Genomic DNA, 17,143 nt, shown 5'->3' with positions numbered 1-17,143 from the left:
GCCCTTTTTGTGCCAAGACTTTTTACAGAAATGTTTAGATAAAATAATTCAGACCTAGAACAGCACACAGCTAACTCCTCCAGTAGTTACCCAGTTAGCATACATATCACTGCTACTGCCCTCTAGCCAGTTCTCTACCTACCCTGTAATTCTGCTAGTGATTTCTGTCTTCATGCTTAATTCTCATATAGCGCTTTATCAAATAAAAATTTGCTTTCATCCAGATAAATGGGAGACTGCATTCCTTTTCAGTATAGAAAAATCTATTCTATGTCACGTTACAGAACTCTACACCGAAGAAATAAATCAAATTATTTTGGCACAGCCAATTATGAATAGATTTACACTGATTTTATCCTGCTTTCCAATTACCTCCATGTTCTAAACAATACTTTTCTTCAACATTTATGGATTATTTTGCATATTACGAAGTCAAAATCCTAGGTATGCAACATACAAGAGATGGATCTCTTGTTCCTTTTTTCAATACAACAGCAGTATTTGCTGTGCTTCAACTGCACTGTACCACTCCAATATGCTGCAGTCTCCTAGGCCAGTTCCTTGAGAATATTGCAGTGCAGACTATTCGGTTTCACTGCTGCTGACAGTAAAATAGTAATTATGAGACATTATAATCATGTTGTCTATGCCAAAAAGTTCCTAGAATTTCTATCATCTCTAATTTCAACTCTCATTGGTAGCAGGAAGGATAGGCTACTAGAACAATGAAAATAGGAAATTTCATTCAAGTTCTTTGAACAAAGAAGGTCTCCATGAAGCAACACTTACAAAGAAATTAATTTTAGTCAAACTACATAATTCTTCTACTAATAGCATGTTGCATCATGAAGACTTCCAGATATGGAGCCCATTGATATGTATCTGAAGTGACATTTCCTACTCAGTTAGAAACAAAAAAAGCTAATACAGATGTTATCAAAACTATTTCCTCTCCCCTTTTGATGAATTTTGTCTTTAAGGTTAAATTTCCACCATACCTCACCCAAAAGTCACATTAAAGAGAGGAACAACAAAAACTATGCCTCGTAAATATTAAATTGGAAATTGGTCTCATCCCAATCTCCCCATCCCTCTAGACAACTACACTGTACAATAATCCATAGAAAAGGAAGAATAAAATTCAATTTTTAAATATACCTGAAAAACAGGCAATCAGATATTATAATCTGTAATCCCTTTTCCCCCTTACCTACTGAAAAGAAATACAAACAACAAAGGTATTTTGGATAAGAAGAGCTGCTACAGTTCTTAGGAAGTACACAGAGTGTATCGTAGCTGCAAGTTACACATGCAGCAGCACACAGTTCTTATGGGCAATTACCAGCCCAGGTCAGGTTTTACTTGCCCATCTCTTCCAGTGACTAACTGGGGAGGGGGGAGAAGGATACGTAATTTATCATCCAAAACCCAACACCTGTGTTATGCAAGCAAAAAATGTAGAATTTTTAAGGCTAACAGTCAAAACTGTGCATTATAATTTGATTAAATACATGCAATAGCTATCTAATTAATTTACATTTTAGTTTACCTTGGCTGCTTTCACTCTGAGTGTCTGCTTTTCTTTTTCTTCCTCTGGAGGGTTCTGACTGTTTCTTCTCTGGAGTCTACAAACAACAAAAAGAACACGGTCCAACAGCAGCTCTGTTTATTTATATTATTGCTATATAATTGTGAAATAAATTTAAATCCTCATTCGTAAAACATGATTTCACAATTCAGCAGGGGTGTAATTTCAGATCTTTGTTAAAGCAGATAATATGATCCTTGGTCAATCAGATAAATAGAAGCTAGAAAAGATATTTAAGAAAGTGAGAAATAATAATTTCCCAAAAGGCAATTCTACATATTAATTGTCAAGCAATTATACTTTTTCATCCATTATGGGGTTTATGAACACCCAATTTGGTTTCACTTATGGCTACATTTTACCAAGATCTTCAGATTATAGTTGTGGTTGTTTTAAAGCTTAATACTTAGTGAAATAAGCTGATTCTTGATGGTGTTTTCTACACACTGCCACAGTATAAACACAAAGTTCTAGTGCTTCAGTAGGAAGCCAATAATGTTACTCATTTTCAGAAGTGCAGAAGTCATCTCCAAACTAATATAAACTGTGGATTTTTAGAATCTGCTTAGGATTTAAAAAAAGAGAGAAATTGCTCAAAATTTGAGTATCTATCCACTTGGAAAGCATCATTGTCCCCTCCCCATCATATCTGTATCTCAAGAAAGTCAAAGAAAAACATCAATGATAAGTGAAAAAATACAGATCTGTTAAAATTTTATTCCAGACATACTATATATAGTTGCCTAGAAACTACAATCAGCATGTACAACACAGATAACAAGAAAGGGCTGTGATCAGAAGCATCTCCAAATTATATTTGCTCTTCCCTTGATCTGAGGATTCAAACCAGTTAGTCTCCCCAGTGTAAGTTAAATTCTACAAGCTGCTTTGGTTCAAGGAAAAGATACTGCAGCTGTGTGTGTATTTAGCCTCCAAGCAGCCTCATAGCAGTAACTGGAGAAAGCACAGAAGCCATTACATGAACTCTTTCATAATCAAGAAATCAATGGTCCCTAATATCTTGGACTAAATTTCAGATCAGTGATAAGATGCTTCATTTTTTTATGATACCATCATTTTATCATTTCACTGCATTTGTCACTTTGTGCTCAAAGTATTCTTTTTCCATACAGCAAATGATATCAAATTTCAAATTTCAACCCATCACTAAAAGCATTTCAAGTATGTTTCAGTTTCAAAATCTTCACATGGATATCTTAAAATATAAATTTACTAGAAATATCCTAAAATATTTATTTTGACAAAGAACTACTTAGTTACCTGTGATCCGTAGAAAATTGTCAGTCTATAAAAGAACAGATAGTTCTTTTATAGTCAGGATAAGAAAGTTCTTCCTTATCTATACCATATATTTTTTTAGAAGTTTTAGCTCTGTGGATAGCTTCTTAAAAACACCTTTGGAAGTTTTACAGTTGTAACTGTTGTATTATCAAGCTACAAATGAAGTTCAAATTACATACATTTTATTTTAAATAAACTCTTCCAACCAAAAATCTGCATCTTTTACAGTGCTGTTCTATATTAGTAAACTGTACAATACAGATCCTTGGAAATGAAGTTATCTTCAGACTATAAGATTCTAAAAGCAGAAAGCATAGCTTAGAAATATTACTTTAATAATTTGCAACTACTGCCAGGTAGATAGGTAACATTAAGCTATCTTTCCACAAAACTGAATTGAAACTATTTAGCCAAGCATTTTCATGTTATTCTTAATTTTCCAGATTTCAATTTTGCAGTTATCATTCTAATGTAGTCAGTTTTACCTACCATATCAAGGAAAAAAAAAAAAAAAAAAAAAAGTTGTTTAAAAGCTAATTAATCACTAAAAATTTAAAGATTTCCCCCACCAAAATTAGTTTCCAACTGCAGTGACTGGTCTTGTATTTAAAAACCAGGCATTTAAAGATGTTTATAGTTTTAAAACTGAAACTCAAATAATTAATAAATATCTACTTCCTTAAGCTCTTCTGATTTCTTTCAGTGTTTAATTTAACCTTCCAAATGAAAAAGTATTAGCACACTAATGAGGTTACTAATGAGGCTACCCAACAAGGTCATGTTCACCTTTTCTAAGTACAATATTCACATGGCAATGTACAGCATACATCAATCACTAGAAAATGTTCTCCAAAATCCTTTCTAATGAATGGAACCATACGAATTACAAGAAACTTAAGACTAATGGGGCTGAGGAGTATCCCCCTGATAAAAGAAGACTGAAGCTACTTTCAGTCACTTCAGAAGGATGTACACGTAGCCAAGATTTAGATTAAAATCCCACTATGTCATAAGCAAGACAAAATAGTTTTGAAGTTATCCAAAGTTAGATTGTAAAGCTATGTTAAAGTTACCCACAGCTTGGCATATTAACACAGCCTCATACATCATGGTCTTGATCCTAGTTTAGCCCTCAATTTTAATGTGCTTCCCCCAAGCCTTCTCTTTACATTTACAATTTTAAATCCTGGCTTTTTGCATCCTCTATTATAAAATAAACATTTCTAAGTACCAATTCTCAACTAGTTAATGTCCTTTAAAAAAATAGTCAGATAAGTATTTTTATATATTTTATGTACAGTTAAATATTTTCCACCATTATTGTAGAACCGGTAACAGCATAACTCAGGCAGTTATTTTTGTAGAGGGAAAAAAAAATTAAAATCATGTGTAATAAAATCAAATTTTATTTTTTGTCTATCAACACTTAAATCTCCATTACGCTTAATAGTTATAATTTTTTTAGTTGTTAATATTTTTCATCTGCATAATGAATGAATGAGTTGATAGTTTTCCCAATTATTTTCTTCTAAATCCTACCCTCCCCTCAAAGCTTTACAACTACAGCAAACAAATACAGCAGTGCTGTGGTCCTCTGCAACACATGATAAATTCCAATTAGATCAAACCTTCAGTTACTTCTGAAATTACATTTATAATGAGGGTTCTGTATTATTGGGAACCGCAGCAACTAAACAGCTACCAGCAAGCAGAACAAAACATTTAAATAACTAATCAAACTGGACAAATCAAGCCACAGACAAAGCTGTCCTCCTTTAAAGAATTAATTATCTACAGAGAATAGAAAATACTAGCTATAAATAAAAGAATGCATTTGTAATCAAAACAAGGAGGAGTAATCTACTTTAATGAGGAATGTTGGGGAAGGCCAAAATGTTGGAAGACTACCAGAAGCACTTGTTCACAACCTGAGGTAGCCAATTTAGGATTTATCTTAACTACAAGTACCTAATACACACTCAAATTAAGACCTATGTACCACAGCAACAAAGCATTTAATAAGATAAAAATAACGTATACGTTTCGAAAGAAACTGGAATACAGGTCTGGATATTACGATCAAACATCCAGCTAATGTTTATCGCTCACAATGCTGAACTGAATCCAGAATAAAGCCTGGTTTCAAGTTATTTTGCAGATCAAAGTTTACCTCTGTGAAGTATCTCAATTAAAACTATTATTCAGATAAGCTGCCCCTCTTCATACATCCACCAGACAGAAAAAAAAGACAACTACAGTTCTAATAGTTGTATTTTCTGCAATCCTGTGTGCAAAAAGTAAAACGGAAAAAATTCACACCACAAAAACAAAAAGGGGTGTGTGTGGGGGAAGCTTGCCTTGTTTTGAAAACTAAGTGTGAAAAACTTTCTTTCTTTTAATGTGCCACTTAGTGATGAAAGCACAGAATGATGACATTAATTTACCATCACAATTTGATCAGAAACTGACATTCTTGCTAGAAATTAATTTCAATGATTCTAAGATTTGCATTTCTACTCTTTTTTCTTCCCAAAATCTATTGTAATACAACAGTCCTCTCAACATCAAATGATGGCACTGCTTCCCATATGAGTCAGTCTTTGTATTTCTACACTACCATCCACAAGAGGAATTCCCTATTATTATGAAACCTTCATTGTCACACCATTAAAAAAAAAAAAAAACACATAAAAAAATCCCACAACCTGTTTGCAATATTAAGAACTAAAGTGTACTTTTTATAGGATTACAGCATGTAAGTAACCAGATGTTATTTTAAGAACAAAACTCTAAAAACTTATTAACATATTTGGTATTACAATTATAATTTAATTTAAGTGAATACAACTGACAACTTCTGAAAATGGGTCAAGAAATCATATTTCATTATCCAATGTCATTAAGACTCCTCTTTCAGAAAACACAGAAGAAACCTGGAGCACTGTGCACTGGAGATCTCTGCAGGGACTTTTTAGGAAAAAAAAAAATCTATTTCTATTTTAGAATCCAAGTTTTAGAATATTTTTTTAAAAAATAATAAATTATCCCTACCCAGAAGGATGACTTGAGGTTAAAATACTGTGCAGAGACTGAAGACATGGGTTGAACTTTCAAACTTACATGCCTTGGAAAAACCTTGCCTCCATATCTCATGTATCCAACTGTAAAATAACATTTTTCTACACCAAGAAGTTACTACATGTATAGTCAGTGTTCTGAGATCACTTCACTACTCACAGACACGTTTTTCTGTCAAGGAACTGCAATAATGCATTGTAACCTTCAGGCTACTGCAGCACATTTCCATTCCCACACCTACATCAGGACTGCATCACTGCAACACTGCCCAAAGTATTTCTAGGAAAAGCCATGAAGAAAACCAACAGGCAGACAGACTCTTCTGGTTAAGAAAATAGTCTATATACAATTGAAAGGTAAATCCAGCTGGGAAATGCAAGGGGAAAAAAACATAGCAGATCCTTTTGCAAAAAGGAAAACATGAAATCACACATACAGAACATTTATTTATAAGGTACTAGTTTTGGGAACCAGCTAAATTCACTTGCTGGTCAGCCCAGTATAAAAGCAAACATCAAACAGTGTCTTGTAGTGACTGAGTGAATGAACAATTAGGACCCAAAATAAAGCTTTACCATGTGAAAATAACGTCAAAAGCACATTCCAAACAACTCTCCTTCTGGCATGACACATACTCAAACACAGGTCTAGCCTGGGCTAGAAACACGCTCTTGCTTATCTTACCAATCTGTGGTGTACACAGGCAAAACTGTCAGAGGGATTCACTGACCCCAAAATAGGTAAATTGTAAGAGCTGCATTAGGGCAACTATGTCAATGCTGGTCACTAATAGGAAAATCTACTCTAGGGAAGTCAGCACTCTGCACATTAAGACCTATTAAGAGTATGAATCCTTGTTTGGATTATGAAGTGGTACTAGGTAAGAAAATACACAGTGACAACTGCAGCTTTTACAATGCAGATGATAGCTACTGTCTGACCTTGGAGTAAATCTGTATTTTTAAAGAAAACATAACAAACTAGTTTCTAGAGTATTTTCAAAGATGCAGCCAAAGACTAGTCAAAGTTTATCTGTGCTGATGAAAACTTTATTACTTATTAAACAAAGGACAGCAAACTGTTTAAGCATTTTCAGCTCCAAAAGCTGTATGTATCCTCACAGCATGACTACATAGATAATAAAGAAGCAGAAGCAACTAGTTTCATGACCAAAAATCCAAAGAAACTTTCATAAAGTCATGTCTCCTCTTCCAAGAGATGGTATCTTTTAGTAACGTATGCTTTTTCCTATCTAGCTGTGTATTTTGCATTTTACTTTAAAAGTTTCTATATAAAATAAGGCATCGAAGTGCAATATAAAATTATGACTTGTTAGCATTAAAATTTTTAGGTAATAATGAATCTGCCCTGTATACTTACCTCCGATTCTTTATCACTTAAAGATCCCAAGCTTCCAAAACTGTGATTTGAACTTTCGTTATTTGTTGAGGCCTATCAAGACAAGTAAAATACTAAACATTATATACAGATTTATAAAACAGCTAATCCACTATTATCACTCACAGTTATAACAAGTAACAGTAATAAAATTTCATGCTTGCATCAAAAATTGATTAACTATAGAGCACTTGTGACTTGCAAGGGGGATAAGAAGTTTGACAGGTGGATGTTTTGACAGGGCACAGTAAATTCTGTATTTTCATTGCTATTAAGCCAAGTAAAACCTAGAACATTCAGAAATGTTTCAGTCTTATTTGGGAATAGCAAAACATCCAATGAAAAACCCTACTAAATGATTCCACAGAATGGGCTTAAAAAGCCAATATTACTGAAAGTGCTGAAGACTACTAAAAATTTTCATTTTTCAAAGAAAGAGGGTTTAATTTTCTCCAAAACAGATACTAGGCTATTGCAAAGTTGTTTTTTTTCTTAATCCATTCACTGACAGAAAATTACAACCTATTGACAATATTATTCTACATTCTTAAAACAAACCATTTTCTCCAAAGTAACAAATTTAGACTAGTGAGGAAAAAAAAAAAAAAAGATAAAAACCGTGAAATAGTCTCAAGTTACAATACTTATTTAGAAATTTTCTAAGTCTGATTTATTCAGAGATCTTCTGAACACAGAATGACAAGGACATTTTATTGAAAGAGTCTGTTCCACATTCACATAACAAAAAATGCCAACATCAGTTGAGCTTCTTTTTATTAAAAGAAAAAAAAAAATCTTATACCGCTGGATTATTCTCTTCCATATAGGAAGGCAGAACAAATACTGTGAAGTGAAACAACTAGTTCCAAGGCAAACACTCAGCTTGCTTCAAAGCATTAAATTCTAGCCCTGCATCAGTTTGCAGGACAATACTGATCTGTGACATCTTCTGAATAACTAGATCATCTCTGAATTCAAATTTCTGGAGAAATGTTAACTAAATCCACAGGGCGTCCCCTCCCTCCCCAGGCAGTCTCTAGTATAGAAATGCCTATATGGAGTTCTTGCGATCTCTCAGTATTTGGTCATTGGAGTAAGCTATAGTCATACTTCCACCCTTGCTTACTGAAAAAGCTTGAAGATGATGGGCTTTTTTACCCCCAACAATTCCAAAAGTCTTCAGCAAAACAGTAGATAAGGGTAAGCTTTCAAAATAGTAGTCCCAATAACTAAGAGTCCATCTCAACTTAATTACTAGAAGAATAACGACCTAGAACATTTCCGAAAATAACCAGTAAGTGCAGCTGCAACCTCTGTATTGTCTTGCTAGGTTAGGAAAATGAGAATTTGGTACGTGTGGATTTGGGTATGTATGTGAAGAGGAAGTTTTCTGTTTTTCGCCTTCAAAGTGAAAGCAGACCAATGGAGATCACATTTATACATCACATTTTCCCAGTTACCTCTGCACAGCAGATCAGAAAGGTTTAATCAGGTTATTTAATAAAAATCAGATAAGCCTCTCTCAACATCCCTCACCAAGACTAAAGACTATATTAAAAAAACCAATAAAGCATATTCCAAACACAGTCCAGATCAGCTACTACACTTCATGTTATCTGCTTGGATACACTGAATAGTCAGAAATAAAAGAAATACAAACAAAACTGATATAATCACAATTTTACTGATGGTGGGATAAATCACTGGCCTAGATATTGGTATTCCCCTCTACCTCCCTGCCTCCCAAAACCAAACAAAAAGTAAGCAGGAAAAAGATGAGACATTGAACTGTATACTGAGGATCATTTGTGGAATATTTCTGGTCAAACGTAAGAAGAGCGTCTTAGGTGAGGATCTGCATCAATCAGAAGACAGTGGTGGTAGTATCTTCTGCAAACAATTATCAAAGCGTTAAAAGAAAAAAAACCAACAAAATAACTTTATCCAGCTATCCATTTGGAAACCAACTGGATGCGATACAATTATCTGTTCAAATAGATCTTGGAATGTGTCAGGGACAAGAAATTTATGTTTTACATGATAGAGTGAGAAAGGAAATTAACCGTTTTAAAAATTTCTTTTTGTTTTCTGGCTAATTTGGATGAACAAACTGAGAACCTGAAAGTGGAATGTAATTTGGGTAAAAGTGAAATCAGTTGAACAACAGACAACAAAAAAAGACTTAAATAGATTTATGGAAATGCTAAGCAGGGACTCACAGGGGATCAAAGTTTAAAGAAAAGGAACTCCAAGAAACTTGATAATTACTTTTAAAGAAAATGTATTACACACACAGCAGTAGACAGATTCTGAGAAGAAAAGACTGGCAATAAGGCAAGGGACCAACAGAGCTGTATCAAAAACTAATAGAAGGGTTTATAAATACCCTAAAAGTTAAATGAAGTTAAAAGAAGGTACAGATCTAGTAATGAAAAAGGACAAATAGTCATTTGAATTATGAGCAATTACCTAAGCAATTATAATGAGCTAATAAATTAGTAGAGTAAGTAGTACTAGAGAACCCAAGGAAGAAAGAAACAAAGATGGGCCAGAATTACTGGGTTTGTTGTCTCTATCTGATTTTAATCATAAGATATGGCAAGCATACATTTCTGCAGTCATAATTAGAAGGCAATTAAATAAAAAGATAAAACAACAGTGCATCAACCACACTGTGTCAATCCAACCTGATTCCTTCCCCTGACCATTTAACCCCCTTCTTGGTTAAGATGGTAGTAACAGAAGTGATGTCATCTTTTTTACAGCTTTGTGACAGTTACCTTCATGTCATTCTCAAAAACAAATTAAGAAAATGTGATGCAAGATCCCTATGCGCTCATTTCAATTTTTTGTAGTTTGTTAATAGTCATCAATACATCACATGTCTCCAGAAATTTCATCAATGTCCGCTATCGGGTAGTATTTTTTTTTTCTGTAATTTAGAGTGGTAATTAAAATGTGGAATAGGAAGTGAAAAATACTAACCAAGTTTGTGTAAAATACTTAAAATATGAGGGCACTGCAAACACTTTGGAAACAGAATTCAAAAGTACTTTGGTCATGGGGGAAATGTGCCTAAAAATCAGTATTATACCTTTTTAACATCAGTTTATTAAGTACTACACTTGGTGAAGAACATTCAAATGCACAAATACAAAATGGAGTACCTCTGGCTAGGCAAAGGTATTGCAGAAATCAGTCTTGGAAGTTGAAGCTAGCAACTTGAACCAAATTTTTAATAAAGGCAAATTTATTTTGCAGATGTATCAACTGACGGGTAGTATATGACACATGGAAGGTAACAAAGCCCTGCTATTCAATGTTCATAACGTTTTTCCTCAAGTGTTGCATCCTGGTTTAGATACTAACAGACAGACTGCGGAAAGTCTACAATGAAAGTAGGTAAAACTGGTTAAATGTCTGGAAAAGTGCAAAGATTTTGGCTTTGTTAATCTAGATATATTAGTCTTCAAACAAGTTTAATCTTAAAAACAGAGGTCACACCAGACTCCCTGTGTCTATTTCAAGCCGAACTGTAAGTAGTTGCTTCCTGCAGAAAGGACAACTCCACTTAAATACTGGGAAAAAATTCCATCCCTGTTCACATGTGCACTAGAGCAAAACCACAAAAGAGCCTGTATAAGCCCATTCTTTGGTGTTTTTAAGAATAATTCAATGTCCATATGTCATAGATTGGTTCAGGATAAACAATCCTATTTCAAAGCAAAATAACAGACTAACAAGGATTTTCCTAAGAGCCTCTTCCAACCCAGTACTTTTGCAAGTAAATCACATGGGCAATATACAAATGAGACAGTGTGAAATAAATTAGTATTTCAAAGATGGTAGATTTGGATGACTGCTCTCAGAACTTACTTTAGCTCCAACACTGCAACTTCCAGTACTCCCAGTGCTGCCACTTACTACTCCTGTAAATCTTGCCTCTAACAATTCTTGTCTTCTTGGGTCCAGGCTATGAAGCTCATCCATTGCTCCTAAAAAAGATAAATAAATTCATTATATCCCCTAATATTTGCAGTGGAATATTTTACAAGCAAGCCAAACATACCACTGGCCTACGCAAAGAAAGGATTTATACCCTCAACTTGACAATGATTCATCATCTGTTACCTAATAACAAATGCACTCAATGAACTCCAGAAATTTTGGGGAAAGTTCTATGTATCAGAACAGCCTTGTCAATTTTGGTGAGAACTAGAACCTATTAGAGGCATGTAAGAGCCATGGAGCCTGCAGCATGCGATACGCCAACCAGGCAATTATTTATAGATTAGAAACTAGCTGACAGGAGCAAAATACTTTCCAGCATAAAACCTCCCAATTCTGCAATCCCCTTGTTTTCCGTATTATTTAAATTGTTTAGGCTATCAACATAGCAATGTCCAAGACAAACAAGTAAGAATCATAGGGGGGAAAAAAAGGAAAATCAGAAGGTAGATCATAGTCCCAACACGTGCAAGGGAATCTAGGCGCAGAGAAGCAAGGAGCGGGATCAGCAATACGAAAGCAGCCAAGAGTAACAGAGGCCCTTGCACAGGTGGTGCCTCCGACAGAGCCCTGCTAAATGGGGTAAAGCAGTGCCACTGGCATCGGCAGGGAAAGTAAGGTGGAAGGAAACGGAGGAACAAAAGGAGTTTCTGATGAGCTCAGCCTACATGAGTAGGCTGCAACATGATGTGCAGCTTTCTAATTTGTATTTAAATCACTTACGGCTGTTTAATGAGTCTGAAAGATGATCTAGACAAATAGTCTTCCGTATTTACACAAACTGCATTCTTTGTTTTTATCTTTTCAACTACTTGAACATTCAGTTTATCTTCAACTGGAAACATTTCAGTTGCTTTATTTTAAATAACATATTTAATGCCAAAGTCTTTATGCACTATTTTAATAGCATATCCCTCAAGTACCATATGAAGTGGTATAGCCTCATTTTTTTCAACTAAGACACAACTTGCCAAGTTTGTGCTTTTCAGTCCCACAGGACAACACAGCAGTTCAGAAAGGACTGCAAGTAATAACTATGTATATTCAAGTTGTACTATGAAAAAAAGCCTTTGGAATTCCCTTGTCATGAAAACTACAGTCTGCAAAGTTTAAGTGCTCCTATTAACTTCTACCCATCAGCTAAGCATCTTGACAACCAAGGCAACAGCATAGCTTTCCTCACTTAAGACATGAGACACTTTCTTATATGACTTTTGGGTATCTCACAAACCTTTAACATTCAAGAACTAGACGGAACTTTCCATACGATACATTTTGGCCACTCCTGGCCATGCAGCTAACCCTCCTGCTAGGGAAAGCACTGCCTCTGCTATTTGGCTAATTCAAGTTGCCCTTGTTCCCGCAGGAAGGCAGATGATGGCGAGTGTGGTGTCAGTGCTCCTTTACTGCAGAGCCCGGTACCCAGACCTCCTCTGATGGAAGAAAACCACACCAAGAGAAAAATGGTCGGGAAGGATATATTCTGCTGTTGGCAGAACCTGCTTTTGAAAAATCAAATCGCAAGTGGCAGGTTGAGGATACTGCATTTTGTTTCTGGAGGTGGGGGAGTTTACCCAAATGCAGACACATACAGAGCTGGAGGTCTCTTTTCCAGCAATGCAGGGGAATTACCCAGTTTGAAACTGCAGCTGGCTTATTATCAGCAGTTGTAATGCCGCTTCTGAACTTGCCTAGTAAAAATTCTTCCAATTTCTACATATTTTAGATTGTAAGCTCTCGGGGGTAAAGACTGTTTTACTACATGTATGCACAGTGCAGAACAATCAGGAATCCTCTTTAAACTGTTGCTTCCTAAAATGTGCTTGTATACTGCTTCCAAGAGTTTCAGAAACAAGTTGTACACTTTTCATATGCACAAAAAATATTTCTTACATTTACACATTGTGCAATAAGGCTTTTTTTTTTTTTTAAAAAAAAGCAGATATGTACAGCATACCTTTCATAGTATGTATGTAATCTATACCTTAATGGGAAAGTATTGCTCTGAAAGAGCCTCAGAAACTAATCACACCACATCTGTCAGGTGAGTTTAAATAATTATTGTTTTGCTGCATAACAGTAAAAATGTTTAAGTGTATCCCACCCTGAAGTATCCAATTTTAGTTTACCAAAGTAACTCATTTAATGAAGCAGGACTAGCAATATTTTGATTTACTAGCCTACTTGATAGTCACTGCCCACAAAAGTTCAGAGCTTACTTAAACTTACTGACATAATTCTAGCAATTACAAACCATGCACATATTACAGAAACAGATACTGCCACACCCTACATTGTTTATTTTATGAAATATGGGAAAGCAATAATCACTCTGGACAGCTAAGGCTCATTTGAAGTGCTGCAGAGTAAAATTGCTACTGCAGGTCCCATGTACTGTATCTAGACACAAATGCATTAAATAGATCACCACCCCTGGGTTACCTTACCAGTCAGAATGGTAATTTAGCAGGTAGAGGGGTAGTTCAAGTTCACAGCACAGATGAAATACAATCCTTCATTTTTTTTTCTGCTCAGATTTTAAAGCCTACACGGGCTAATGAATGCACTGTATTCTCTCCACTATTTCTGCTGGAGTGGGTTTTTGTTGTTGTGTTTGGGGATTTTGTTTTGGTTTGGTTTTTGTTATTGTTGTTAAATATCTAGAACCAAAAAGCAACACACAATTTACATGTGCACTCCACCATCCTTGTGATCTGAAGGACAAGACAGAAAAGCTGGATTCAAACCTTCTTTTAACACACAGCAAATCCTAGGAAGATCTATTCATTCTTCCTCATTCATGCTGTAACTTAAACTACACCATTCACTCCCAGACACACAGCTGTTTTTTTCAAGAACATGCCATTCTGTACAATCCTTCAGGTGTCAGTACAAGTTACATACTTTTAAAGGTACCGTAAGCCTTAAAGAACTTCATGTAAGGGACAAAAAATATAATTTTTTTAAACACCAGACTTTAAATTCTCCTGCTTACAAAAATGACATAACTTACAGTTTTGAAAATACACCCAGACTTCTTACTTGAACTAACTTCATTCCTACCTCTGAGAGCCAACTCACTAACTCAAATGACATGCAATCACGTTACACAAGTATTTACAGCATATTTACAATGATGCTAAATGAAAGACTGGCATTGCTACCACTCACCGCCATTCAAACTTCTATCTTCCAAAGAGAACACCTGAAAGATTACCTGGAACTCACAGAGGAGCCCTAAAAAACTGCTTTCTTTATTTCTTATAACCACTACAGATTTTTGAATACTACTTCCATTTTTTTTCTTTTTTTTTAGTTGCCAATGCTACGTAGCTGTTGTATTTTTTTGGGAGTGGTGGTATCTTCCATATTAATTTATCTTTCAGAACCATATATAGCCTCTCCTCTAAAAACTAATATAAAACATACAGATTTCTTGTCCTGAAAAGGACACTTTTTGCAAGAACTCTTTTGAAAAGAACTCCAAACTCCTCTGAGAATTTGTTAAGCAATGGGTTATGTCAAAAGTCAAAGTTATAAATTCAGAGAAGCAATTTCTAAGCTTTTTCATGGCATTCAGTGTAATCAATTATACCGTATTCTACCTCAGCAAAACAGAGATGTAAGGAATCAGAGGATTCTCCATGGCAGTTTGAATTTTTCAGAACTGGTGACCAGAAAATAATAAAGTGCAACTACACCTGGACTCCAAGGCCCACACCTCCAAATATACAAATACTTGCAAAAGATCCAGTTATTTAACCAAATACTTGCTCATACCTCAGTAAAACTGACATTGTTAGGAGAAAAAGTTTAGCAGAGAGTTGCAACTACAAGTCTTCACCTGCTAACACTGGATCTTTTGGGATACATGCGTACTACGATCTCTATCTTGAACACTGCTAGACTACAGAGCAGTGTTGCAGACCCGAACACAAAGGCTTGACAGATCAGACATGTTTTTCTTTTCCACTAAATATGGAATCAAGCTTCAAGACTCAATCTTTATCTTCGACTCTCTTATTACCCTGAATGGACCCTTGTTATCTGGCAATCAATTACAACTTCAAGATGAAAAACAGATCAACAACTTCACACATTGTCAGCTTTCTACAATGAAGATAAAGTTCATTATGCAGAACCCAGATTCTTCTTAGAACAACCCTCCAGATTAGATTGAGGCCCTGTTCTCCTGAATTCAAGGCCAGCACAAACCACCTTTCACTTAAGTGAAAGGCATACTGGTTTGGTCTGGTTTCTTTAACGGACTTATATACATATAGCATTTAATGCCAAAGCAAAATACTTCACCACAGAGACCTATCTATTGAAGAGAAGATGACAGCCCAAATGTAAATCAAATTTCCTAATGTGCTCCTAGTAGGCACTCAGATTTTATGGTAACACACATGGTATGAGAATTACGTCCAACATATTTTTAGGAACACTTCACATTAACATTGACAATATAACCATCGCATAAGTCTCTTCACTGACAGTAGCATCTTGTAGATTAGTAAAGCTAACTAATATCCAGCTAAAAGGGTGAGGGGTGGGAAAAGAAAGGAGGGGGAGGAAGGTACACATTTCAAATGGCAAGAAAAGCAGCCTGGAAAGCAGCTCCACCCCCCCCCCACCTTTTTTCCTTTTTTTTTTTTTTTTCTCCTGTGTCGTCCCCCGTCCCCCCCCAATCTTTGAAGTTATGAACACCAGACTTTAAGCATGGTCACCATTCCAAGTATAGAACCCACTGTTTAACAGCATTGCAATGCAATCCCTAAAGTCTTTAAGTAACTGCTTATTTCAATTTGGAATATCCTAAATATGCATTTATCCCATTATGTTGATGCTGTAATAATTTAACTTCGTAACAATTGAGTACGACAGCTCTTGTCATTCTAGAATACACATGTACCAGCAGATAAAAGGAAAGCTTTAAAATATCAAATGCAAAACAGACTACAGAAAATTAGTAAAAATATAGATTTTTAAATCCTTAAGCAGTCTCCTAAAAAAAAAACCCAAAAAACAAACACCCAACTATTTTTCTTCTTTCACCAATATGAAGATATATCTTGTCTCTGCATCCACATGTATTTCCTTTTAAGGGAGCTACTCTCTTGTCTCATTTGGAAAAAAAAAACAAAAACAAAAAAACCAAAAAAAACCAAACAAAAACAAACAAACCACCACAACAAAAACAAACTATGTACTCAGCTTCATACTTCTCTCTTACCTTTCTTAAAGTCTGGACTTTCCTTATTGCAGAACCAACCAGAAAGGACTTTTTCATTCTCCAGGAAAATAAGGTAATGAAGCTAACATCTCTGCCTCCAAGAAAACCAACTATTTGGTAGCAAACTATTTTGTAGTTAGGTATAACACTAGCAAGTCACTGTCACGTTGATCAAGGTCTCTTCCTATTAATAGTAAAACTTTCTATTTATTACAGCTTATACTTTATATATGTTTCAGTATCTTATATAGCCAATGGGGAATAAAGCAACCCAGAACAAGTTGTTGAAAGAACACACAGAGCTCTAAAATACAAGTCTAATCAAGTGAAAAAGCAAGGCAAACCAAAATACAGTAAGACATCAAACTAGATGGAGTGAATGCAAATTTCTTGATTTTTAAATTGGAAAAAATGACACCTGTTCCATTTAAAATAGAACATTTGGGCTATGAGATTGAGAAATTAATAAAAAAAAAACACACAAAGCTGACCTGGGCTGCTAAACCATGTCTTGAACGGCCTTTCTTCTACAG

At 35.1% G+C, this 17,143-nt stretch overlaps 1 protein-coding gene across 3 annotated transcripts in view; it reads right to left on the bottom strand.

The window, feature by feature from the left end:
- Positions 1 to 17,143, bottom strand: part of TLK1 (tousled like kinase 1) — a 70,021-nt gene that overhangs the window by 33,238 nt on the left and 19,640 nt on the right. For all 3 annotated transcript variants that reach the window (XM_087732865.1, XM_087732864.1, XM_087732866.1), the window contains exons 2-4: positions 11,243 to 11,361; positions 7,349 to 7,420; positions 1,550 to 1,625 (exon numbers count right to left, since the gene is read on the bottom strand). In XM_087732865.1, the coding sequence (XP_087588991.1) occupies positions 1,550 to 1,625; positions 7,349 to 7,420; positions 11,243 to 11,356 (262 nt within the window). In that variant the 5' untranslated portion in view covers positions 11,357 to 11,361. The remainder of the gene's footprint in view (positions 1 to 1,549; positions 1,626 to 7,348; positions 7,421 to 11,242; positions 11,362 to 17,143) is intronic.

Source organism: Nipponia nippon, unplaced genomic scaffold (assembly GCF_047370975.1).
Source record: "Nipponia nippon isolate SJK-2023a ecotype South Korea unplaced genomic scaffold, ASM4737097v1 scaffold_5, whole genome shotgun sequence".
Classification (NCBI taxonomy): domain Eukaryota; kingdom Metazoa; phylum Chordata; class Aves; order Pelecaniformes; family Threskiornithidae; genus Nipponia; species Nipponia nippon.
This window is presented reverse-complemented; position numbering and strand designations above follow the sequence as displayed.